The following is a 27,827-nucleotide window of genomic DNA, read 5'->3' on the forward strand; positions in this document are numbered from 1 at the left end:
AGGGAGGATCCCGAAGCTCTCGGAGCGGAGATAATGATTCGGGCATCCATGACCAAGAGCTGACTGGAGTGTGTGTCGGGGGGGAAAGGCCTTGGGAGAGTGATGCGGAGCCAGAAGAGAGCACCGAAACTGAAAGCGGAGCAAAGGCAAAAAAGGAACACTTGTCTGGGAGTTCTTACCTATATACCGGGCATGACGTGCATGTTATGGGATAAAATCATTGGCTATTCTGAGTTTCAGTCTTAAGATAAGGGCAAATCCTATGCTAGCAACTGGCTATGCCTCTTTGCTCATCTGCTGACCTTGGCAGCAGAACAAAACATTGGTCTTATCAGCTCCTCCTGAGCATAAATCCAAAACACAGCCTCTTGATAGCTATTTATGAAGAGGAAAAAAAATTTAACGCTCTGCTTAACGCAGGACAGTGTTACAAAGTATATATTCTAACAGTAGAAAAGTACAGTGAAATACTGTATTCTAAAGTGGAATGAATGGTTTTAACTTGAAACTGGTAGAAGCCCAAACAAAATCCTTAAGGTAATTAATATATCACCAGAAAATGATTTTAAAATATTTTGGCAGTATCTCTGTACAGTATCCAAGCCTGACTGGGCATCTTGCTAGCCAGCTAGATGTTGTCCTCTCTGTAAACCAAGACCACCTTTGTACAAGACCACTTGTTAACACCTCTGACAGTAGGGGGGGGGGTCTGAAAACCTGTGTAAAGGCAATGTTCAAAAGCATAAAGGAATACTTATTCTCAGTGGCTTCAATTGATACAGGAATGTAACTAGGGAGCTAGATTTCTAGTAGACAAGGGGCATATATGTCTACTGTATGGAATTCTAAAATTAAAGGACTTTTAGTTGAACAAAATGAGATTAAGTTGGAGCTGTGGTTTACATAGTGTTGTTGATCACCAAAAGTTTTAGTTGCACGAGGCAGAGAAAGCTTCTTTGCTGTAATCATCTCGGGGTTAAATTAATGCTTGTCTTTGTTTTTTTAAAGAGTAAGCCTGATCCATTTTAGGTACGCATTTTAAATAAAAATAATCTTCTCTACTGTGTATTCTATTCTGTACAGTTCATCCACTTCTACTTGCTGCTTCATTTAGAGAAATACTGAAGGGTGTCCCTGAGCTGCTGTCATGCAATGCAAGATTTTTAAGACAGGAAAGAATTTTGTGACTGTTTACAAGAAAGCAGCAAAAGTTGCAGAGTAGTTAAAATACACTCTTACGTGTCTTGTGTTCCTGTGTTGCTAGCATCTAGTAGCTATGCAGATTCGCCAGTACAATGAAGAAAAAACAGAAAGAAACAAACGGCAACTAGAAGTAACTTAGTCCATTTTTCATTGTCTTCAAGGGACTTCTACATTTGAGACAAAATATCTCCTAGACAACTGACTTCAGTAAAAAAAAAAAAAAAAAAAAAAAAAAAAAACACAATTCAGTGCAGTGGGAGCTAAGTGACTACTTTTTCTAAGATTGTTTTAGCTTGCAGGGCTTGGCAGGAAAAGAACTCAGACCTTCTACTTGAAAAGTTAACAAATTTGATACAATTCATGCATAAATATGGAAACTTGCTATCTCTCCAAATGGCTTTGTTCAAAGCAGAATTTCAGTAGCTCACCTGTGCATATCAGACATGAGGATCTACTGCATTATTTTTATTCAGTCCTGAATCTTATCAAAACCTGAAACCACCATTTGCTGTCAGAGCTCATTCATAAAAATGTTTTGTGATTCAATCTGTAATAAAGTCAATTAAGGGAAAACATTCTTCAACAATACAATTAATTAAAATCAGCATCACCCATAAAACTTTATACAAACCACTATAAAACAGCAGTTGTCATTCAGATCACGTAAAGAAGGCAGACTATAGATATTCCACATAACAGTACTTCAATCCTGGAGCACGCTCTCAGTCTGCGTGCAGCACTAGATATTCCATCCTACAGCTGGTATCCGATACACAGATTATGCTTCAGGTATCCTAACAATAATCTCTTGTCTTTCAAACAAGCTTCACAACTGGAAAATATTTATGAGGGGAGAAGTCAAATTCTGGAGGAACCTAGAAAGAAAAGATTTAAAACATTACACAGCAGTACTACTGAATTTAATACTAAAATGAGGGATACCCTGCAGATAGAAGAAACACTTTTAAACAGCAAAAGACTGCAAAAAATAATCCTAGGTCTTTAAATTAGTATCTGAAAAATACTCCAAGACAGCTCTGGATATGCCAATCACTCTCCAGCAGTGATGGCCACAAAGCTGTAGAGTGCTGGTGTGCCTCTTTAGTGTCCTCCTTTGTTCTTCTGTGCCCTAGCCTTTGGCAAGAAGTCTGAAGGCTCTCTCCAGCCTCCGACCCACGTGACACCCACTAATCCCGACAGCCAGCACTCTCCTGACTGTGTTCACACAAGCTGCTGATACACTGCTGCCAATTACTTCTTCCTGCTCATGAAGAATACCTGTATTTGTATGTGTCATTGAACGTGCACTTCCCAATTTTTTTTTTTTCAAAACATTTAGAAATGAGAGTTTTCCATATTTAATGACTACGACAAATTATTTCCAAGGGAAAAAGGGATTAAGTTACTTTCCCGGTTCTTTTAAGAGTTAGAGTAATGATGGCCTGAATCTGTGCATTCAGCTGTAAGAGACCTGTGGTAGCGTTGCATATAATGCTACATTTCACATTCAATTCAACTGGTGTTTTCTTACCTTGGAGTCTTTTTTGTGGCCTCCTGCCAGCAGCTTCATGACCACAATATTGGGTTTAGCAACTTTCAGAATTCGATTGACCTAAACACAAAACAGCAATAAGTTTTCAAGTGAAAGCATATGGCCTCGAAATTATTTCAAAGATAACACTCAGATGTTTACATACTCTAACAATACAGCAGTCCCCTTACAGTATCAGTTTAACAGAGATGAGGGCATTTTGGATTTGCTTTGAAGTATAACAGCTGGATTAATGAAGTTTAATGAAGGGGGCATTTGTTTTAATAGTCACTTTTTTTTATTCAGCAGACCACAGAAACCACTACTCTCCATGCTTACGTTCAAAAATTGTTAAAATTATGGCAAGCTCTGAGGCGCTCATCCAACTGAAGTTTTAGACAGACTCTAGGCGACTACCCCAACACGGTGATCCAAACACAATGAGAAAGGGAAAATCAAGTATCAAACTGGTGGCTCTTTGCATGGAAGTGCTCTGAGCACACTCAAACTACCTCTAACTACCCTGTTAGCCTCAGACAGCTCATGGGCAAGTACCATCAGGATCTAGAGAACAGGCAGGGATTCCTAAATTCACAGGAGAACCTAACTGCGTATTTGTTCTTAACCTGCTCAGATGTAACAGAGTAAGTGTCCTCCTTGCTCCAAAATACAGTCACTGACAGTTTTTAGGCTATGGACAAAGAGGGAGAAATTCCTAACTGCGTTTACAGCCAGGAAACAAGTGCTAGACTCGGTCCTCTTTTCAGCCTGATTACATTCAAATCTGTGATCATGTTGTTATCTACTGTACTGAAAGCAAACCACTGTGTAAAATGCCACCACCCTCCTCCGTCCACTCCTTAATCAAAGCACTCAGCTTTGCTCATCATTTTGACATGGTACACTTTGGATCTATTTGCTCTATTGTGAGCATGGATATAGGATTTGCTCCATTAGGAGCAAACACTCCTTTTTCCAGAATTTCAGTCTTACCTCATAGTCTGGATTAGGAATATTCTCAAGAATCATTTTAGCTTGCTGGAAGTGTTTGCTAGCTGCCATGTAGAGATCTGATGACTGAGGAGGCGGGCTGTACTTATTTAAATCAGACATTTCCTAGCATATTACAGAAATACAGAAATACATATATTAAAATCAGCTGCCAGCAAATTGTATTTTTATCACCTTAAATGAAAACAAATCACTATATTAAAGAAAAAAGTTATATAAACTAAATAATATTTTAAGAATAAATACTAAAGTTGAAAACATTTATTTCAAATGGCAATTACTAAGCAGCAATACACTGCTTAATGATTATTTTATAGTGCCTCAAAATGCAATGAACTTCTCACACTCTTCATAAAACCATCTCTCTCCTGAATAACTTGTCTTTCATTTGCTTCAATAGTGCCATGCAGCAGGGTGTGAAATTAAAGGAAAAAACAGGAGAAAGAAAAATAATTATATTGTTTACTCAAATCAAGTTCACAGCAAGTGAGATACTGAAACCGTTCAAAACTTCATTGTATATAATTTTGATACTTCCAACTTTTTTTTAATTAGTATTAAAAAAACTTCATTGTCAAGGGGGAAGTTGTAATTTCCACTACAGCTGTTCATAACACTAAATTAGGGAGAGTTACTGGCATATAAAATAGTACCATTTCAGTTCAGAGAGACCCTTTAGAAATGTGAAGTCTGGCCACCAGAAATCTAAGTTCAACAAGAAGTGTCCTAATTTCTGCACCTGAGACAGAATAACCCCACAAATTAGAGGGCAATAACCAGCTGGATTAGTAACAGAATTACTGTGAACAACAAGCTGAATATGCCAACAAGGTGCTCTTACTACCAATCAGATAAGCCTCATATGGGGCCATACAAAGAGGAGTATAGCCACCAGATAAAGTAAGGTTATCATCCTATACTCAGTATTTGTGCTGTAACACCTGAAATATTGCATCCAGTGCGGGACCTACTCAGTTCATGAAAGATGCTGAAATGTGGAGATGCTGGGGGCCTAGAGCATATGACCCACAAGGAGAGGTCAGTGGGCCTGGATTTTTCAGTTAGACAAGAAGGATGCAAATGGGTAAGCGTAATAGCAGCCTGCAACTACTTGAAAGGCAGTTACATAGTTGTCAGAAGACAAATGCTCCTTGTTAATGGCAGACAGTACAATATAAGAGGAGAGGCCACAAATTGCAGCTTGGGTAATTCAGACCAGACATTAGGAAAAAAAGGTGAATAGTGCAGCTGAAAGTCTAAATGGACCATAAAAAGTAACTAGATCAGGTTAATTAAAGAGGTTGGAAAAATCTCATTCCTTTCATTTTTTCAGACTTGGCTACACAAAGACACAGCTATAATGCTACTTCAAAGAGGAGACTGGACAAGACATGCCTCCACTGGTCCCTTCCAACCAACACTTTCGTGATGTAACACTCAAAACTACTTTTGTTTCATTTTCCTGTTTGCTTGCTGCAGTAATAAAAACAGGCTGCTATATAAACCACAGCCAAAAAGTCTTGTCATAGACTTTCAAGAAATTTTATTTTCATGCAAACCAACACAAGCAGCTCATAAACCACCACATCAGACCAATTTTTAACATTTTAACCAATTTTAACATCTAGGTCTAATTTTAGTAAGAATTAAAAGCAACATATCTTCCTTGCACACAACTAAAGCTAGAACTCCTTGCCATTTTGACTTATGATTCAATATGAGAGAGAAAGAGCCTTGAGAAAGGCTCTTTTTACAGTGATGACAATGTCTACAGCAGGTGAGCATATGACTTTTCTAAAAGCATGAGTGGCACCACATTTTAAGATACTCACTTTAAACTGCAAGTAGTGTACTGGGGGTGGTGCGATAACACTGCTGAACGGAGCAAACCTGTGCTCATATCGAACTTGTTCACTATCCAGTTCAAACTTAGGTTTTCTTACTTTACCATCCATGTCAAATGCGATCATTGTCTAAAAAGGAAAGTATAAATATAGTGAAAAGATATTAGCTTTATGTCATATTTTGCTGTGAGCAAGAGGAAAGTTATAACTAAATCATAACTGAAAGGATGGAAAAACAGTAAAGAATTTACCATATTACATTCTAAACTTGAACTTAATTTCCAGTCCCATTAAAAACAAAGAAGGCATGCAACATATGCTTGATTCCTACTACAAAAAAAAAACTGAAGCCACTGTTCAGCAAGCACTAATAAAATTACCTTGTACATCCCAGCACACATATTTTGATATGCTTGACTCATGGTGATCTCTCTGCTCAGAGGGCGAACTGCAAATTTCACATAAAAATATTCCTTTTATTCAATGTAAATACACATTAACTTCAGATCAAAACAGTTCTTTAAACAGTTCTTTTATATTTTCAGCAAGTGAGATAGTTCTCAATTATATTTTAAAACAATGAAGTAAATCTGAAGCACAAAAAGTACAGATGTGCATTTCTGCTCACCTGGCTACTTATTACACAATATCTCAAGACATAATTAACGGTTATATGAAATAAACTGGTCCAGACAGTATTAGCACGTCACTATACAACACTAAACAACAGTCTAGAATTTAAAGCTTGTAGTTAAAAGGCCTGCTTAGTTCATGGATTTTGGAAAAAATTTATCACTGAAAGTTAAAGCATTTTTATCCTAATAAGAAAGATTTTTATCCTGATAATATTTAAGTTTCCCTTTAGCTTTCTTGCCAAATTGCCCCACACTTACCACCTTTTTAAAAAGTACAAAGCACAGTAGTAATTTTATGAATTTCTGGAGACAAGGGGATTTAGTTGATATGACCTTGAGTTGTTCATATCTAATTTTTGTTGCCCTTGAGAAGGCAAAGATAAACACACACAAAAGAAGGAACAGCAAAGAACGAAAGCAAACTTCTGCATGGTGTCAATTTGCATTGTTAATGCTAAAATAATTCCAACACACCACAATCTTAGTAGCAATTCAGGCATGGCAAATCTGTATCAAATGCTATTTAGACACTGGTTTTGGATGCCTTTTTGGTAGCAGGCTTACAGTTCTGATGACAAAGCCAGACCGCTATCATAAAGGAAGGGAAATTCTCATTTTCTTTCATACATATACACCAGAGAAAGCATAAGTTTCTAAAAGGGGTTTTGCACAAAGTACTACCACTGAACTGAAATGGGCAACTCACTTGAACACTTTCTAAAGCCAAGGAGAAATTACAGACATACACTGAAAGTTTAGTCTTTGAATCTAGCTACAGTCACAAAACATGTAATTCTGCAGGAATTACAGACTGTAGAAAGGTAGTAGTTTTCAAAGGTAATTGATCTGGACCTGTTAATGACATCTCACAGGATCCAACACATAACACAACTGGTGAAGCTGTGAATATAAACCAGTTAGGATTTTTTTCTGAAAGACCTGTTTAAAGGTAAGAAAGTAAATAAATGGTAAATGCTTACACAGCAACTCACTTTTTTAGTTAAAAAGTTTTTACATTCAGCCTTCATAAACTTCAGGACATTTTTCCTACTGACACCAGTGTTGTCTCTATAAATTTTGAATCTTAATTCTACACGCTGCATGAAAGGGAAAAAAAAAGTCTGAGTTACACTCTACACCTAGATACCTTTCTTCTTTTTCTTTGTTTTCTTACTACTACGGCCCTTCTGTTGTTCTTCCATTATTCTCTCTTCTGCCATTTGAGAGCTGTCAGCGCGGCTCAGTGTTGACATCAACCAGGCATAGAGGAACTCTGATAGATACCTACAGTAAAAAACAGTGCAAAATATATCTATGATGCACACAACCTCACTGAATGCCAAGTTGTTTACTCAAAGAACTAATAGTAAAGGACAGCTTTTAAGGCAGTTAAAACTCTTCGTTTTGCATGGCTAAAATCAACAGATTAGTCTGTGTTCTGTTTGTTTCTTTTTTAAACGAGACTCTACTGATTCAACCATAGACAGCTCAAGGTATGCAAGTTTCTTATATGAAGTCAAGTCTAAGCTTCTTATTATTTCAAAACCCATAAGATCAAATTTTTCTAGAATTCTTCCTTCCCCCAGAAAATTAAGCATTTTGAAAAACATATTGTGTTAATACCTTTTCAACTTTTGTTATATATTACTGTTTTGAGAAACAAGGCAAGAATTAAAACTCCACGAATTATTAAATAAAAGGGCTAAGCTGAAAGGAACATGAGATCCACAGGCAATTCTTTAAGAGGAATATTTAAGAATTCTTTAAGAATGACTTCTTAGTAAGTAGAAGTGAGTACAATAAATCTCTTAACTGATTTCATATCAAAAGGAATAGGGGAAAAAAGAAAGTAGAAATTAGAGATCTGGAGCACACGAAGAAGAAATAAAACTTCATAACAAATCATAATTCAGAAGAAAAATTACTGAAAAATAATTATAAATTTTAGTTGCACATTTCCCCTCAGAAATTTCCACTCATTTTTACTCTTCATTTACAGTAACAAGGTAAAGCAGTTGACATGACAGTTCCAATTAAGAGCAATTTTATTAAAAAGCTGGGAGAAATCCAGACAGGTAAAAAATGCTGTCTCACAGAAAACTTGGTATTACTTATTGAGGTATTACTTAAAGAATATTGCCATTTTCTGGTAACTATCTGGAATATTAATTTTCTCACTTAATGCTTAATCCTCTAATGAAACAGCATGGAAACGTAATGAGATGCATTGAAGTTGATGTTATTTGAACCAGTCTAATCTCTCAGAAAAAAGGCTTACACCTCACCTAGTTCATTTGTAGCTTTACAGAAAAAAAAAAAAACCAACCCCAAAAAACAAAACACCGAAGTACAGAAGCATTTTTACATAGGAAGGTTCAATATCAAGTTTTTTAATGCTGAATCAAAAACAAATCATCTAAAATAATTTATCTTTTGGACTGAACCACCAACTATGAAAAATAATTGATGTGAATGAAACTGGAAAAATAAAAAATATTTTTACTCCATATAGTGCAATAATTCTCAATATAGGCAGACGTCTCTTCAAATATACTCAAAGAATAATATGTTATTTTCACCTACAGTCATTAAGGCTACAGTCACAACTTAAAACTCTGGAGATTTTTTTTTTAAATAATAGAGATCACCAAAATTACTGATCTTGGTTCTACAAAGATACAAAAATAAAGGACATTGCTTTCCTCCTGCCAAAACAGCATATTTTTCATTTATTGTCATTAGAAGACACTGTTTTAAAAAGCTAAAAAGAGGGCAAATAAAGGTTCAATAAAGCCAAGTGCTGGGTCCTGCACTTTGGTCACAACAATCCCCTGCAAAGCTACAGGCTCGGGGGAGAGTGGCTGGAAAGCTGCCCAGCAGAGAGAGACCTGGGGGTGCTGGTTGACAGCCAGGTGAACATGAGCCAACAGTGTGCCCAGGTGGCCAAGAAGGCCACCGGCATCCTGGCCTGCATCAGAAATACTGTGGCCAGCAGGACTGGGGAAGTGATTGTGCCCCTGTACTCGGCACTGGTGAGGCCGTACCTTGAATCCTGTGTTCAGTTTTGGGCCCCTCACCACAAGAAGGACATTGAGGTGCTGGAGCAGGTCCAGAGAAGGGCAACGAACCTGGTGAAGGGTCTGGAGCACAGGTCTTACATAGAGAGCCTGAGGGAACTGGAGTTTAGTCTAGAGAAGAGGAGGCTGAGGGGCGACCTTATCACTCTCTACAACTACCTGAAAGGAGGTTGTAGTGAGGGGGGTGCTGGCCTCTTCTCTAAAGTAACAAGAAATAGGACAAGAGGAAACGGCCTCAAGTTGCACCAGGGGAGGTTTAGGCTGGATATTAGGAAAAATTTCTTCACTGAAAGACTGATCAGGCATTGGAACAGGCTACCCAGGGAAGTGGTGGAGCCACCATCCCTGGAGGTGTTCAAGAAACGTGTAGATGTGGTGCTTAGGGACATGGTTTAGTGGGCTAGATGGTGTTGGGTTGGACTTGATGATCCTTGAGGTCTTTTCCAACTTTAATGATTCTATGATTATTATTACATCAAATTACTATTTCAGGAAAAAAAAGCACACCATTTACTAAGTCTAGAAGAGAGATCAAGAGATCTTTTTTTCTCCATTTGGGATTTTATGACTAGATAAACTAAATACTGTGTTGAGCAAGCCTGATATTAAAAAAATCATAGCTGAAGTCCCTCCTTTAAATATCTACAATTATAGCTCTGTGGGAGCATCCCTCCTCCAACAGCTGTCAATAAAGCATCCTCTTACCAATATATGTAGTAATATTCATGCATACTGTAAAGTTCCAACTCAAAGCCACTCAGAAGATACTGTATCATAATACGAAGGTTATGATATAGGACCCAGGTGCCCAAGCAAGCCAAATGTTGCCTTTGTGGTTCCTGCTTCAGTAGCATACTATGAAGTGCTGCATCTACTTTCTCTGCCTATTGAAAAAGAGAGTAAAGTAACAGTCAGGGGAAGAACATCTGACTGAAACAGCATCCAAGTTCCGCCAGAAAGAAAACTGTAACAAAATCTGTATACAAATTGGGTCAGTAAAGCCATGCTCCAGGTTTAAAAGACAGAAATATGTTTCTACAGGTATTGCCATCTCTATAGTTTAGAACAGTCAGCAAACTGGAAAGTTATTCACATAAGAAAATTCTGCTGCACAGAGAAAAAAATTCTAGAGAGTAATACAGCAAGAACACTAAGTTTTTTTAAATTTAAAATATTTATAGGTAGGTTGTTGTAGCAGCTAAGTGAGTACTGAAACTCTGAACACATTATAAACTGCTATGCATTTTGCTATATTGCCAATAATTACATAAAAAAACCAAAACAAACCCTAGCTGCATTGAAAAATTTAATTTATACTTAACATATGCAAGAAGCACATTGTGGCCCACCAGAGAAACTAGAATATTGCTAAGACCAATTCAGTCTTAAAAAGTAATTGTAGGGAAGACATGAAGTCTCCAATAGTTGGAATATTATCCACAAGTGAAAATATACCTCTCTCTGTCACCTTTCACTCCACATTCTTGAGAAATGTTCAAAGTCATTTGGAGCACATATTGTTAAGAATTATAATTCAATTTACATACATTTTTAAAACTGTTGCAATTTACTTCTTGCATAGCTGTAACACTGAATTGTCAAAGGTGTCTCAAACATGGCTCATCCATGTCACACCGGTTACGTCTTGCAGACTGACAGTTACAAGCAGGATAGACTACAAGCAGTGGTATTACCATTAAATTACAGACATCACAGCAGGTTTCCCTGAAATCTACTTATTGGACAAAGTTAATTTTAAAAGATGTAATAACTTTTTGTTCAATAGATCTAACAGAAAGTCTTCTGACGCAGCCAACAGACTTCCTGGGCAGCATTTTAGGAATCCTTGTCCTAAAGATTTCAGGAAAAAAAAAGAGAAGCTGCTTGATTCATGTAGGTATGGATCTAATACCACATGCTCCATGCTGGTAGGAACATATTTGGGAAGAAAATTTTGCTGTCCTGCCGCCTAAGACATTACCTCATCCTGGAGGGTGGCGAATTCCTCAAGAATGTGACCCAGTTTATCTCTCTGACGAGCTCTATTGTGACCATGGATTTGAATCAGACTACAGAATGGCTGAAAGAAACAAAGTGTAGTTTCAAATTTTCAACACAACTTCCAAAGTACAGGAGGAGTACTATGATGTCTATTTAGACACCTGTTTTATACATCTATATTAGGAGGTGGGCTCCTTAAGGCTCCTTACAGAGTGTAAGCTAGCAGGCAAGCAAGCTCTCTGGAGTGATGCAAGGGCCACTTCTTAGTACACAAGTAAACATGAGATTGAGCAAATATACTTTAGGAATATGATCAGAACAGAATGCTTGGGATAACAGAGATATTCTTATAGCTAAATCCATATGCCCAGGTGGCCAAGAAAGCCAATAGTTTCTGAGCTTTTATCAGAAAGTGTGGTCAGCAGGACCAGGGAAGTGACCATCCTCCTGTGCTCAGCACTGGGGAGGCCGTACCTCCAACACTGTGTTCAGTTTTGGGCCCCTCACCACAAGATACTGAGGTGCTGGAGCATGTCCAAGGAAGAGCAATGAAGCTGATGAAGGGTCTAGAGGCACAAGTCTTATGAGGAGCATCTGAGGGAACTGGGGTTGTTTAGTCTGGAGAACAGGAGGCTGAGGGGAGACCTTATCACTCTCCACAACTACCAGAATGGAGGGTGTAGCAAGGTGGGTGTCGGTCTCTTCTCTCAAGTAACAAGCTGTAAGACAAGACCAAATGGCCTCAAGTTGCACCAGAGGAGGTTTAGATTGAATATCAGGAAAAATTTCCTCATCAGAAAGGTTCTCAGGCCCTGGAACAGGCTGTCCAGGGAAGCGGCTGAGTCATCAACCCTGGAGGTTTTCAAAATATGTGATGTGGCATTTAGGGACATGGTTTAGTGGTGGACTTGACCGTACTAGTTGCTAGTGGCTGGACTCAACGATCTTAAGGGTCTTTTCCAACCTAAATGATTCTATGGGTCTATGATTTTCTTCAGTTTTCACTGTGGTTCATTCAATAAATAAATCTTTTAAAACTATTTTTAAAATGTTTAAACAGGAGAGAATGTAAAAATAATTTTGTTTTTACTAGCACTATGCACTTGTCTTGTGACATGATATTATCCTGTAAAAAGGTAGTAGGTGCAGATTTCTAATAAAGTGAAATGTTAGCGAAAAATCTAGAAGCATAATACAGGAAACAAACAGCAGTAATTATACTGGCCCTTTAAATTTAAAGTGTTACCATTTTAAGACAGCCAACTTCTGCAATTTTGCCTTCATGTCAGGTGTCTAAAAAATGGACTAATTTTAAAATGTAAGCAAATCTTTAAAGTGCTCATATATGCATAAAATGCTGTAATTGGAATGAATGCTTACCCGAACGCAATGCGTCACAAAGGAATCAACATAGTCCTTTGCCTGGTGATTATTATAAAGACAACACCTAAAAGGGAAATCCACATACATATATATATATATTTATGAATGTCACCAGTCTATATAGCACAAAATTAAAAAAGAAAATGAGTGCAGCAACAGCAACTGACTCCTTCATACATAAGCACTAATAAGCACATGTTCTTTCTATGTCTGTCCTTGCTTTTCTAAGCAGAAATATTTTTTTCATCAGATATGTAAACACATGCAAGTAAACTCAAGATCCACTTACTTTGGAGAAAGTACTGGAGGACTGACAAAAGACCTTAAAGCGTCTTTTACCATGTCTTGCATGAGATGAGTGCCAAACACCTTCTTGTTATCTACCAGAAAAGTTGTCTGAAAGGGAAAATGTGCTTTTAGAAACATGTTTTAAGTAATGCTTAGAAATTACTTTTAACTACTTTTACAATACCTATATTATATCAGAAACTTGTAAGATTGCTTTAAGAATTAAAATGGTTCAGCTAGGTACAAGGTTACAGACTCAGAAAGAGAGACATACTGAGATCTGTCACTTCAGTGGTATTCCCATGACACCAAATACAGCTCTATTACTTGCATAAGACAATGCATACAAAACGATTTTATTTCTTGGACTTTAAAGATGATTAATCAGACAATGTTTCTCAACATTAACATAAAATAGTTATGCAGTTTCCCTAAACGCAGACAAAAGTAAATTTTCAGACTAATGCAGACTTTTTCCTACCCCTACAGACACTACTGCTTTAATTGGTCATGTCTGATGCTCATTCCACTTTCCTCCACAAGTGCCGTGTCCCTTTCTTCCATGGTTCTGCAGCACTTGGAGAAAAAGCTCTGCTATCAGGTACCCACAGGGATTGCACGAACACATGTAGTGGAAAGTCAGAACACACATACACTATGAAAACATTCTACCTGCTAACAGTTCTATTCCGTCGGCTCTGTATGTGGTTTAATTGGATAAAATGTATATAAGTTCTGATGTCCAGGGACACTATTCAAATCAAAACCTCCTATAAGCAAGTACATTTTACTCTGAGTTAAGGAATATATTATATACTTTCAAGGTAAGTGAAGCAGTGAGAAGAAAAGAAGTAGCCTGTTCTGCCCTAAACATCAGTTTTACTGTTGTAGCAATAGGGCCAGTCTATACATGTAATTCAGTCTGAACAGGAAGGATGAACACAAACATCAGCCCCAAACTGAGACAGCATATGGAGTACAGCATAAAAATCCAGGTAAAGGCCCAGCTTTAGGGTAGAGAAAAAATTCTAACACTTTCTGTTTTAATTAGCATGTACTCACATGATCTAAAGAAATATTTAAAAAAAAAAAATCACCAGAACATAAGCCTCCAGATACCTAAGTAGCTCCAGAAATTTTTTTACCACTTATATATTATTAAGTGATACGCAAATAGGCTAAATATTTGAAACAAGAACATGAACCCATATTTATAATGAATGCAGAAGTATTTATTTCAAAGACAAACTAGGACTTGCCTGTAACAGGGATCTTGAAAGAACACATGGTGATTGTTCACTAAACTCACAGAAAAAATCCTAATTTACATTTAGGAAAAAAAAGACAATTCAGGTTAATATGCCAATTTTAGATATATATATATATATACACACACACACCTACATATTTACATTTTTATATACACACACGCATTTGCATTTTTACATACATACATAGACAACTGTGTAAATACACCTGTTTTGTACACACCAACACACACACGTACTCATGGCATAGCTTATACAACTTGTAAGAAAGTAGGCAGAAATAATTTGAACAAACCAGAACCAATTATGAAGCCAAAAATCTATTTTTTTTCTGTAGTTACTTGTTATTTAACAGAACAAAAGGCTTCTGAATTTTCTTCTTTAGATGCAACAACGAAGAAGGATGACAGTATAGAAAAAAGATACTGTGAAACTGTTAACATCACAACATAACTGAACCAGGTATGTAACAAAACTGCAATGTTTAACCAGTACCAGATGCTTCATGCAAACACTGCTTTAATTAATTTAACAGGAAACAGGAACACAAAAGATTTTTGATCTATGAACTGATGTAACCATGGGTCTTTTCTCAGCCTGTGAACATGTGTCTGGTAAGATGTATTTCAAGCATTTAAGTGTCTTCTAATAAGTGTAGGCAGTAACTGAGAATAATATCACTTATTCAGGGAGGAACGTAAGTAGGTGCTTAACTTTATGCTAATTCAGGGAATTACATGCTTAAACAAACGTGCTCTCTTGTGTTATAGGCACATATGCAGAATACTGCTTACTGAATTAAAAAAAAACAGGAATACAGTAAGGAATTATGTCCTGCTACAGCAGATGCAGCTCTTCAACCAAAGAAAAAGTTAAAGAAATTTACTTGTTTGGGTTCTGCCACTAACAGGCATAACGATTTAACAGACTACGGGAAAAATGGGTGGCCTGAAAGGAGAAAAGGTCTTTGTCAAAAACAAAAAAAATCAGGAAAGACAGCAAATCTTTAAATTGTACACAATGAGAAACATCAAAAGATTTATACATACAGTTCAGTATTTTCTCCGGTGAGCAATAGCATGTATATATGGAGCAATTTTTTTGCAAGTTACATTTTAAGACCTCATTTTTGGCTATAAATAAGAAATACTCATGCTTACCAGTATACAGTGCAAATTACTTAAGTTGACTACTTCACATACAGTTTTTATTCGGTCTATTAGTTTGGAAAAATAATTGACCATTTCCTCCCTTTTAATTATTTTTGCATATCGAGGGAAAGTCGGTGGCAGCAATCTCTGATTAACAAGGGGCTCAAAGCCCATCATAATAGGATGATCTAAGGAAGGAGGAAGGGAGAGAGAGAGAGAGAGAGAGAAAAAGTGCATATAAGCCATGTTTTCAGAACCCCCGTCAAACTTTAAAGTACAATACATATTACCCAATTAGCCAAAACGAACGTTTTAACTGACTGTTAACTCTGAGAGACACTAACTACCCAACTGAGACAGTGACTACTATTTAAAAAACCCCAAACCTCAACGCCTCAGCATATACCTGTACAGGTAGTGAGGTGGTGTTCCCTACTTTAAAATGACATATACACTGATCTGAACTGGAATGCACTTAACCAAAATTTCACATTCTCTCTGGCTTTGAAGTGACAGTACTGCTTTCAGGAGAACCATCATTTAGTGAAATAGAATCAAGACCAAACAATGCAAATCTGTAACACCTTGCATAAAAAGTATCACTAGTTCTAAGTAAATGGTGATTTTTTAAAAAAAGTATATGTAGACATTAAAGTTTATCATCACAGTATATTTAAGAAAGTAAAAAAAAAAACACCAGTAAAATTTGACACATACCTCCTTTAGTGGTATCATTCTGTGCCTGGATACCATGATGCAATGAATTGTGGATGGCAGAAAGCAAGTCAGCTGCCTGAGTCATTAGCTTCTGAGCTTCTGCAACTGCACTCGTCTGAAAGACAGGTAACAGTTATTCACATTACGAACCAACGCATTTTGACTACATAATTAATGCTAGTATCTGAGAAAAGACTTATATTAGGATTGTAATATTTGTACACAACCAGCTCTGAAAAAAAATCCAAATTATTTTTGTGCAATAAAGTGTTATTTGTATTTTACAGATCTATACATACATTTAATACTGTATTTTTTGCTATATAAGATACATATACAGTAGTTATAACTGCCTTAACAATATAATAGCCTTAACAATAGTTACAACTGAAAGTCTAGTATACACTACATGCAAGTCCTCTACTGTCGATCTTGCAGAATTGGTGATAAGAATGGGAGGGCAAAAAAACCCTCAAAGCTCTTCTGCCAAATGAGGCAGAACTCCAAACTGCAAAGAGTAAAAAACTTCCTACCATTAGAGAATACAGAATTCTCGACAACATAGACAAAACCTATCAACTGAAACAAAATCACTATATAACATTAGAAGACAGCAGATGTCCATTAGAAATCTTTATTCATGATGACATGCTGAATTTTCTAATATCCTATGAATCCAAATCTGTTAACAAGCTGGTTACCATTTAAAATAGCTCTCTGCAAAATCTAAAAATCTTGTTTTAAAAATACTGGACTAACAGTCCCCAACAGAACTTCAAATATTTGAAATCTCAAATCAAATTGAAACTTGTTTTAGAAAAAAGACGTTTAAAACTCCCTGAAAAAATCTCCCTGAAAATCTCACAGAAGCTGAACAAAATCTGCAGGTCTGCATAATATGTTCACGTATTATAGCATCCACAAATCTACTAAAAGAATAAGCTGCTAAGCAGATCTAATTCAAATCAAATAAGTCCATGATGTAAATAACTTATACTTTAAGTAATCAGACTTCAGCAACACTAAGATAATCTGATTTTGCACACTTACAGCAGTTAACAGAGACCGAATTTGGTTGTACCTCACTGCATATCACTTCTATGTCACACTTTTATTTCTGATATATCTAGTGGTTATACTCAGAATGCAACTGTTCTCAAGCACTCTATCACTTTTTCCTCAACGCTCATGTCTGTCAACGATACTTGCACCTGACTTTCAATTTAATCGAGGTCTTTTAAACTGTACAGTAAACAGCTTCTCCAACAGCAAAATAAGTGGTATAGAGTCCTTCCCATATAAGCGAGAAACCTGTTTATTTCTATATGAAAATGGAAATAATACTAACCACTAGATAGATATTTATCCTTGTATAAGGAAAAAGCTATTCAAACAAAAAGCTTTGTCTTATATGATGTGCGATTCTGCCCCTTTGCCCTAATACATGCAGTTCCTTCCCCCTCAACAATTAGGATAATCTTATATTCAAAAAAGCAGGCAAACTGCATGGAAAGCTGTTACATTCCTCTTCTCACACCAAAGAAGTCTAGATACAAATTCAATATCACATGGAAAGAAAAGATAACAATTCTCCAGAGGTGGACAAAACACCGCCCAATGTCAGGTAACTCCACAGAAAGGAACTGAACGCAAGAAAGAAAAGCTTTGCTAATATGTGTGAAAAGAGTAAAGAAAAATATTTATGGATTTTGCATTAGGTGTTCTAGAATTAATACTTTGTCTCTCTGCAAGGCCATCATAACGTCAGCTACTGGCCTCCCCTGTGTTTTCTTTAGAAACGAACAAAAACTGAATGGTTGCTTATCCAACTCTTTACCTGCAGCAACATCAACTCAAATCTACAGAACAATTGCTTAAACTTACAGAACAAAAAATGACTTATTTCACAGGATCAGAATGGGAACACAGAAACATCAAATGAACATACCTCTTTTTTGGTAAATGCAATTAGAACAGTCAGTAGTAGCCTTGTAAACTTGACTCTGCTGAACACAGCTAAACACTGCTGATGCTGTAACAAAAATACACTGCAAATTACTAAGCAACACACATTAAATCCTGAAATGTATTAAAAAATAATTTTACAGAATTAATGAAGTATGCTTTCTCATCTTAAAAACACAGCATCTACTATACTTCCAAATAAAAGTTATGAGATCTGTACCGCTGTCAGAAAAACACTACAACAAAAAATACTAAGATATGTTGGGTAAATGTCTTGGGTTAAGCTGAGACAGAGTTAACTTTCTTCATAATAGCTAGCAAGAGGCTGTGTTTTGGATTTGTGCTCAGAAGAAAGCTGGTAAAAAGTGATGTTTATGCAGCTGCCAAGGTCTTTCAGCTTCTCTGGCTGTGTACACACAGGAGAGGCTGGGAGGGAGCACAGCCCCAGTTACTAGCCCAGGATTTGATCTTAGGTTTGGGATTGAGACCCAAAGTGGCCAATAATCTATTCCATAACATACACGTCATGACCAGTACATAGGTGAGGACCCTCCGGAAGATCAGCCCATTTGGTTACAGATCTCTTTTGCTCCAGGTATTTTGCTCCAGGTGGTCCCTCTCCCAAGGCCTTCCCCCCACCGCCACCCTGGTCAGCTCTCGGTCTGGGACACTCGGACTGTTATCTCTGGTCCGTGAGTGCAGTTTCGGGACTTTCCCTGCTCCAGGATTTTTAGCCGGGAATAGGCTGAGCCTTGGTCATTGGGTGGGGGGGCAGTATCACTGTGTATCACTCATTTGTATATAGTATTATTTTCAATATTATTGTAGTTTAGTTATTAAATTGTCCTTATCTCAACCTATGAGTCCTTCTTTCCCTTTACCCCTTTAATTCTCTCCCCTATCCTTGGATGTGGGGGGGGGGAATTGTGTGTGGGTGTGTGGTTTGGCCCCCAGCCAAGGGCAAAACCATCCCAGTAAAGCACAACCGCATGCTGTATAGCTATCTCTTATGCAAATGCCATTCAAATGTCAGCTTAAGTAAACAACCACAAATTATTAAACCATTTTTCTCTATTTTTGCTGAAAATCTATGTTAAAAGTAGTTTCTGAAGAAAATAACATTACTGGGAAGGAAACCTACATCCTTCTAAATCAACTAGATCAACTCCCACTTTTTCTGGAAGGAGCTACCCTGCTTTCACCTTGTCTTCCTACTTTGTCCCTTGACAGCGAGGCTGACAGCAGCAGTAAAAGCTGTAAAAGGAACTGAGGGAAGAAGGTACAGGACAGGTAACAACTCCTACTTTGCTAATAGCTTTTTCTTGAGAGGTAGGTGCATAAATGACAGAACAGCAGCAGCATCACTGCTCAAGGCCATGTTTAGAGAAGCTCAGATATGACAGGAGGAGCAACACTGGTGACACACATTTTCACAAGCTGTTAACGATGGATTAAAATAATGATATACTAATCCATGAAATCCAGGGGAAAAGAAAAAAAAAAGATGCATTACTTCAAGTTCAACTTCTGGATCTCTCTCTTCTCCTTGTCGGCTTCGAGTGCTCTAGAAGGTAAAGGTGTTTCAAATAATTTATTAAAAATTGTAAAGGGAAGCTACTGATAAAATCCATTTACCCTCTCCAGAGGATCTATCTGTTGAATAACCCCAAAAATCAGTTGTCAAGTTCAAAACCTCTTAATATATAAACTAGGCATTATCTCAGTGCACTCTGCAAGCAAACTGTATGAACATTTTGTATTGTAAACTGTACTAAAGGAAGATTAAGTGATTCTTTAACATCACATTCTTTAGCATCATCTGCACAAAAGCCAGACGGTAAATACATACTTTTTGTGCCCCAGCCCAGTGTTATCTCCTACATCAATTCCACTTATTACTACTGAAGCAACTATAAAAGAGTTTTAAAAAGTCTGAAGACATGAGCATCTTCAGTTAGAAGGCAAACTACCAGCATGTCACACAAACCAAAAATAATCTCAACATTTAATGACACAAAACCTCCACATTCTTCATAATCCAACTCCATCCCCTAAACCTATGTTAAATACACTTGAAGTGTATTTGACAAAGTAAATGTGACAAAGATACCTTCACTCGTCTTTGCATGTCATCTTCTACATCTTTTAGCATACCTGGAAAAGTCAAAATACAATTAAAAGATGAGAAGCATTCCTAGGTACACCTACACCACCTGGGAAAAAAACTTTGGATGGGAAATCGAGTTTTGAAGTGTTTTACACACACATTATCTGAAGACCAAAAAAAAATTATTGTGAGGGATGGTGGGGATGTCTTCCAACAATAGATAAATAAGAGTACAGAGTGATCCAAAGCTAAAGTATTCACAAATTTTCTAAAAATAAATCAATGGAAAGCTCAAGTATGTATCAAAAATAGTGCTTCAGAAGGCTTACATGCATACTTATATGTACCTAATAACTTAGGTTGTTCATAACTGTAGAAATACTAGATGGCTTTTCCCTCAAAAGCAATCTGTTTAAGTCACAACAAATCGCGAGTCAGAGAAGTAGAATTCAAGCAGCGCACTTTCTAATGGTTTGTATCTATCTCTGTCCTGCATGGGCTCATGGCAACCACTGGCTTGGCACATGTAAAAGCACTTCGTTTCTCAGGCATTTAAAAAATTAATGGCTGAACCTTCTCTTCAAGCAAATATAATTTAATATCTCTTTTTATTAAGCCACCAATTTTCAAAAGACTAACAAAAAACTTCACATCTGAGATTCCTACAAATTCATTAGGTTTGGTTGAGAGTAACCAACATGCTCCAAAGAGAAAGAGATTGATGGACAGATACACATAAAGCACAAACTACCTGTAACTCTAAGATCTGTCACACTGTTGGCCATTTTAAATCCGTACGTCATTGACTGAAAATCTTCCTAAAAAAATAAAAACCAAAGAAGCAATATGTAATGAAATATAAACAGTAGCAGTTACATTTTCAAGTTGAGGTTTCAGGCTTTGTTTTTGTTTGTTTTGATTTTTGGGGTTGTTTTCTTGTGTTTTGTTGCGGGTTTTTTTTCGGGAGGCAGGCTTGTTTAACTACACCAAGGATAAAAGTCCAGTTTTATTCTCCACAACTGAATACATCCATGGTCTGGGTGACCTTCCTGCCAAAATCCAGCTTGGGGTAATTATTTTCTGCATAAATCCTTAACACCAGGATACCCTTCATATTTTCATCAAGTGCCACCCTATCAAAATGCTACATGAACTACAGATGCAAACTACTTTATTTAACAAATTTTAGATATAGTCAGTAACAAGTTACTTGTCCAAGCTCAGAGGAAACAGAAATTGCTCTGAGCCCAGAAAACCAGACTCTGATTCCATTGCTAGATGGACATCTCAGACAAAAGACAATCATGGTTATCTGAAGTAGAAAAAATAAAAAATTAAACAGGAGGAAAACCACAAGTAAAACTGATTTCCAATGGTTAGCCACAAGACTCCCATTGCTTCTTGAGTAAGCAACGGAATACTCATGTGATTCCAATGCTCAAGCAAAATACAGAAAAGAGCATGCAACACCTTAATTGAACAAAACTGCATTTTAAAGAGAGCACGTCTAGTATTTTTAGGATGAACTGCTGCTTCTACAGTATCCTCGAATCAAACAGTAATAAATTTCCCTAATGTACGGTTTTTTGCCTTATGGAGCCTACATGTAACATTACATATTTAACCATAGGAGATATTGAAACACATACCTCCTCAAAAACAGCTGCTTTGTTAACCTTTTCTCTGGCAATATCACAGATTTTTAGGATCCCTAGAGCAAAAGCCTTCATAGCAGGATCTTCTATGAAGTCTGGATTATGAATATAAAGGCAAGTGAATACCGTCTGTGCCAAGGAATGTCCCTCTAACCATGTTATCTAGGAGAAAAAAAAATTAAATGTTTTACTCACGACAGACAAGTCCTCATGTTTCTATCTCCATTCTTTTTCCATCTTAATGTGCTTCAGTGAGTCACTAAAGAAGTCCCTATCATGGCACCCTTCCGTTCAGCAAAAAAGGGAAAGAGGAGGTTTCTCAACCTTTAACCTTTGTTCAGCTACTGTTTGTGGCAGGCAGTAAGTTACTAAAACCTAGAACGCTATCAAATTCTGGTGATGGATAAACCTCTTCCATAAAGTTCAGTCAAATATCATGACTTAGACATGACATTAAGTTAAGAGACCATCGGACTTATAAACTTCCTCTGTATAAATACTGAATGAAAAATGCAATGGACATGACCAACTCAACAACATTCTGCATGTTCTCTTCTACAACTTATAGCTTCTATTATCAATCTCCCCTCTCCAGTACTTTCATGCTGCTTTAAGCTACAGTGAAAGCTTCAGTAATTTAAACAATTATGTCTATCTTGAAATAGCATAAAACACAGTAGGATCAGATTTTTTAATATGACCACTGTCCCTTTTAAAAAACAAGCTCAGCATTGGGAGGGTGAGAGAAGACAAATTACACTACATCATATCAAACATACTATGACATTTACGTGTCTTTTTGGACTGACTTGCAATGTTTTTGAAATGTTTTAAAAACCAATGTAATTTTATTTATGTCATTTTAAAGAGCAACTGAAAATAATCTGTATCATTTAGTGAGGAAATTAAGATACTTACATAGAAAAAAACCATAATTAAAAAATAACTGATAATTCACTTATTTATTTTCAAATGGATTTAGGCATTTTCTTTTCCTTCTTAAAAATGCCCCTGTAAGCTCAGTCAATATTGGCTGTACAGAAGTGAGCAACAGAGCACTGTAGGTTACTGCATGCTCACTTTCCAATACATTCAAACTTAAGTATACAGCAGGCAGCCAGATACCACACATTTAAAAAACACAAATTATAAAACCTTTTTACATTATTCAATATGTTAACAGTTCTCTTCCATAATGATTTCTTATAATAAAAAATCCAAACATCAAAGTTATGCCACTTATAACAACCAATGCAAATATCTAAATGGAAAATAAATACTAAGTATGTATTCTCCACTTGGTGAACCTTTTTTCTTGAGTTCTACTGTTTTTCATTTTTTTAAACTGGATTAATGGATTATATTTTGAAAGCAAAGACATCTAACGGTAAGAGCAGAGAAATGCTTACCAAACAACAAAAACATGTATCCATTATTCCTACCAGCTCAGGTGAAGTGAGATCCTTTATTTTAATGGTGCCATCCTTAGAAAACAAAGAAAAAAAACCCACTAAAGACTATGGAAGCCTACAGGCAAAATACAGCTTATTATTTGTACAGCTGAAAAGGAAATTACAATTTCGTTAAGACTTTAGAATATTTGTATATACCTAGCTTCACTGATCAGCTTCATAATGTGCCTCAAATTCTGAAAAACTTTGCTTTTCAACAAAAAAAAAAATTGTGTTGAATATTGACCAAACATGAAGTTATTCAAAGAGAAAGCTAAAATAAAATTTCTGATTTATGAGAAGCCAATGAAAGTTTAAATCACAAAACAACATGCGTAATCATAATGAAGATGCAACAATGAATAACATGCAGGTCCCATTCTTAGAAAATCGCTTTTTACCCTGCATATACCTGTAGTTTTACTACCTTCAAGGTAAGGGCCAAGAAGGCAGCAACCCTACTTCTTCCATTTTATTCTACATGACTCAGACAATATATTACACAGAGTTCTCTTAGTCCATACAAAACAAGGTCCATGGTAAAAAATATTTTTTCCTCAGTGAGTGCATTAGCTTTTCCAAAATAACAGGAAGTCTTTCAATCTTCCTCCATCAGTTTATCTTGACCATCCACCAAATGTTAATTATTACTGTCAATGTTGCTAAATTAGCCAGCTTCTCATCAATGCTAATGAACTGATGATCTCCTGAAGCATTAATTTCCAGCTTTTGGAAGGGAGCTGGTTTCCACTCAGCTTAAAGAGGAACTAACCAACTCATCCAACCCTAACCATTGTATGATCTTCATATAAAACACAAAATTTGGGGAAGCACAAGGTGACTTGCAAAACCATTTCTGAAATTTATTTGTTTCAGATATCAACACCCAACAATTTCACAGTACTTTTCACTGGAAGAGTTAGCATCATTGTGATAATGTAGGTAACACATGAAAAGGTAAACATTGGAAACTCTTCATTACTTAACTATCAAAACCGAATAATTTTTAAGTAAATATTGAAAACATTAATTATGTTGAACTGTGCTTAATTGCAATTTGATAAAACTACATCATACTTTTAAAGACAGTGCAGGCAAAAACAGGAAAGTCAAACAAACCTTAATAGCTTGCTCAAAATTAAGAACCTTTCTATTAACTTGGTTTCCAATCATACCAGCATCCATCTTGGGATCCATCATTTCAATGGCAGACATGGCTTCAAAAAGACCAAAACTAAAAACACCAATAAAAAAATGAATGCAATTATTTTATAAAAAACAGTCTTCACAAAACAATATAAAGTAACATACAATGTCAAACTGAGTATATGGCATTCTGACTCCAGACAAGGTAAGGTATGTGAACATTACTACTGATCTTCAGATATCATGGTTTTCAGGAATTTTACAATCTCTCAATAAGTAAGAAGACATGCCTAAAAGAAAGGTCTCAGCCTTTTTTTAAAGCTGAAGAACACCCCTGAGCCACATATTCCATTACTAAACCTATGCACACTTGTTTCTGTATACCTCATAATAACTTAGAATCTTTTTAAAGACCACATAATAAACTGATATTAACTGAACAAGCTGTTCTTTATTACGTTACATATAAAAACTCAAGTAAGATATGTCCCCCACAAACTAGTGACAATATACATGACATAGACTGACAAAAATATACCATGAATATATCAATTTTGTTTAAAATGGCCATGTTAAGGAAACTGACACAAAAAAAAACCCAGCATGTGACAACAGATCACTTGTCAGGGCATAAAAGCTTGCAAGAGAACCACACCAAATGAAGCCTGGTCTACAGAACAAGGGATATAGTGCCTCACCTTTGGAGCATACAATATGCATCAGAACCACTACACAAGCCTTTATTATATAAAAAAGTTTACTGTGTATGGCACATTCCAATTCTGAAAAGCACAGTTGCTCTGAAATGCTCTTAGGAATAAAATTATACCTCAAAAATGTACCTGATTCTACAGAGTAACTACTTGGTGACATCCTTGCACACCTTTTTAAGGAGGTTTGCTTTCAATAGTGTGCTTCTGTTTTCTGACCTATTAGTCTTAAATAAGCACTTTTTTCTTTACACAAGTGAACAGACTCGTGTGGCTAAACAATTTACTTCTATCTTTAAAATATTTTAATTTCACATCATTCATTAATTTATTCAGCAAGATTTTAGCACATGCTTTTTTTTAAAACAAATTTTTTCTTAATCTGTGGAGCTCTCACTTTCTGTTTTAGCATGTCATTTAAGAATTACCTTGAACCACACAGATTGCTTATCGTAAACTTGTTAGTGACATTTGAGACAACTAAACTTACAAGCTTAAAGTCTTTCTGGCATTTTTTTATACAAGCACGTCCACATAAAACAGTTCAGTAGGTTTGTGTAGTGCCAACTCTGACAATCATAAGATGTTCTATGAACTTCTATACTAAATTAACTGAAAATGTAATGTTACACTGGCACCATGAGAAATGTTCAGCATTCATACAGGTGCATCATATACATACTAGTGAGGACAAATTATATTCTGAATACTCCAACTATTTTATTTAAGGTAAAAGTTTAAAAAAGCTTAGATGACACTGTATTACTTGGTATATTACTAAACATTAGCATATTTGCACTAATCCTGTCTAAAAACCGGAACTACCACACAGGCATACTTACAGCTTGTCATGAAGCAGTTCTCCTAACTTCAGTTCTACAAAGGAACAGAACAAGATAAATAATTACAATCACCCTTCTAACACAACTTTACCAGGACAGTCTTGTCACTCACCACACAGTCTTATGCTAAGAGAGAACAAGGTGTAGGCAGCAGACCAGACATTTCTACTCCACCTTCACTTGCTTTTACTTACAAAGCACTTTAAGACTGAAAGGCTAAAAAAAGCCAGTTGTTCAGAGTCTTTCCTCATCCCTTCTCTGTTATTCCAACACTTAAAGGGGTTTTAAAATTAACAAGTAGTAGCATCTGAATAGCCTGGAACACAGGACAGCAGTTTTCTGTGCTCTTTTATGCATGTCTGATTTTTTTCCAGGGGAGTTTACTGAAAGGCTTCCTCTTCCTCATTATTTTTAATTAAGCCTTTAAATGTATTTGATAGGCACACAAACAGTATATCACTAATACGCACAAACTATTTGATGGGATAAGTAAATAATGTTTATTACTATGTAATAATGTATGTGCGGTTTTAGATTTATTTTTCCCTAATGTCATCATAAAATCAGTTACAAAAAGAAAGCCACTGTCATGGTACACTAGCAGTAATATATAATAACAATAAAGATAATTGTTTAAATGGAAGCAACTGCTTCCCTGTGACTGGGAAGCACTGCATCTCCTCAGAAGCTCTGCCTTGTTTCAGAGACGAAAAATGAGGCACTGATCAATTAAATGAATAAGTCATTGGACTCTTATAGATCCAAAAACGTACAAGAAAAAAACAGTGTTGATTCTGCATGGATGAATGAGGTTTCCATTTGGCAGAGGAAATAGGAAGAAATCTTTGCAAAGAAAAAAAGCAGGTGCAAAAATGCATAAGATGAAAAAAAGTAACTTTAAAAATATATTTTTGCAATCTGGAAGAAGAAGCAAATTGAGGTTCTTACTATATTTCCAACCTCACAGTTGAGGTTAAACACAGGGAAACATATAATCAATGTAGTCCATTCATCTGGAGCTTGAACCTGAGTCAAACTATTGCTTAAAACACCTCAAAGAACCATGCTTAGTCCTCCAAAGGATTCCAAGGTTTCTCAGAACACAAGCAGTACAACTCACCTCTACAAGCTTCTTCAAAATCCTGTGTTATATCTATCCAGCTTGTATTACTCTTTTCCATCTTGTCAGGCATACCGAGTTCCCATCCCGAATCATCATCTTCTACCGAAGCTTTCATAACCATGATACTGAACCTTTAAATCTGTATCAGAGACATTGCACATTATGCACAAATTAAAGAAAGTGCGTCATGGGAGTAATTTTTTTTTCTTTTCAAGAATCAGGTGAGAAGGGGAGAAAAACTAACCTCATTTCATTTAAACAGCTATCATTACATAAAACCAGCCCAAAAAACTTATTAATAAAAAAAAGTCTTCTTAATCACTGTTTCTCCACAACTAGTTTATAGGCTATGAAACCTCAAAAACTAAGTGCACCAAAACTGTAGCAGTACAGAACCATAATAAAGTGCATACTGTGAAATCGGAAATAAAATGGGAAACAATGTCAAGAAATCCTCTCTGAGATTTAGATGTAGATATGACAGATATCTTTTTTTGTTGTTTCACACGATAAGAAACAATCGTGTGTCCTGTCACTGCTTTGTGAAAGGAATTAAAAAGGAACTGTAAAACTGACCATACAAAAGTTTGTTATTCGTACAAAGTGCATCCAAACAAATTAGTGAAAATGGACATACTTCCTCAGACTTCTTTAGCAGGAAGTAATATCAAGATTACCACAGCAACACTAAGCAACTTCAGACTGGAATCTAATTTCTA

General features: G+C 36.3%; 1 protein-coding gene across 1 annotated transcript; it reads right to left on the reverse strand.

Annotated features, from left to right (window-relative positions):
* Positions 1-1,741: 1,741 nt before the first annotated feature.
* On the reverse strand, positions 1,742-27,249 carry NAA35 (N(alpha)-acetyltransferase 35, NatC auxiliary subunit). The gene is made up of 22 exons (XM_010087055.1): positions 27,106-27,249; positions 25,986-26,019; positions 24,407-24,521; positions 23,246-23,320; positions 21,831-21,998; positions 20,933-20,999; positions 20,185-20,228; positions 19,588-19,638; positions 18,058-18,141; positions 16,110-16,224; positions 15,402-15,580; positions 14,233-14,292; positions 12,975-13,081; positions 12,683-12,749; positions 11,283-11,381; positions 10,007-10,185; positions 7,372-7,508; positions 5,970-6,037; positions 5,578-5,718; positions 3,728-3,850; positions 2,735-2,815; positions 1,742-2,078 (listed from the first exon to the last, which is right to left on the reverse strand). The coding sequence occupies exons 1-22, from the start codon at positions 27,227-27,229 to the stop codon at positions 2,019-2,021; spliced, it is 2,178 nt and encodes a 725-aa protein (XP_010085357.1). The 5' UTR covers positions 27,230-27,249; the 3' UTR covers positions 1,742-2,018.
* Between the last annotated feature and the right edge of the window lie 578 nt (positions 27,250-27,827).

The sequence above is a fragment of the Pterocles gutturalis genome, unplaced genomic scaffold (genome assembly GCF_000699245.1).
Source record: "Pterocles gutturalis isolate BGI_N339 unplaced genomic scaffold, ASM69924v1 scaffold39556, whole genome shotgun sequence".
Classification (NCBI taxonomy): Eukaryota; Metazoa; Chordata; class Aves; order Pterocliformes; family Pteroclidae; genus Pterocles; species Pterocles gutturalis.

Coding starts and splice junctions, on each gene's coding strand:
- NAA35 (XM_010087055.1), bottom strand. CDS start 27,229: ATGGTTATGAAAGCTTCGGTAGAAGATGATGATTCGGGATGGGAACTC. Junction 21,000..21,830: donor AAGCAGCTGTTTTTGAGGAG/GTATGTGTTTCA, acceptor TTATTTTTTTAG/GAAGATTTTCAGTCAATGAC. Junction 6,038..7,371: donor AACAAAGAAAAAGAAGAAAG/GTATCTAGGTGT, acceptor TGAAATTTGCAG/TTCGCCCTCTGAGCAGAGAG.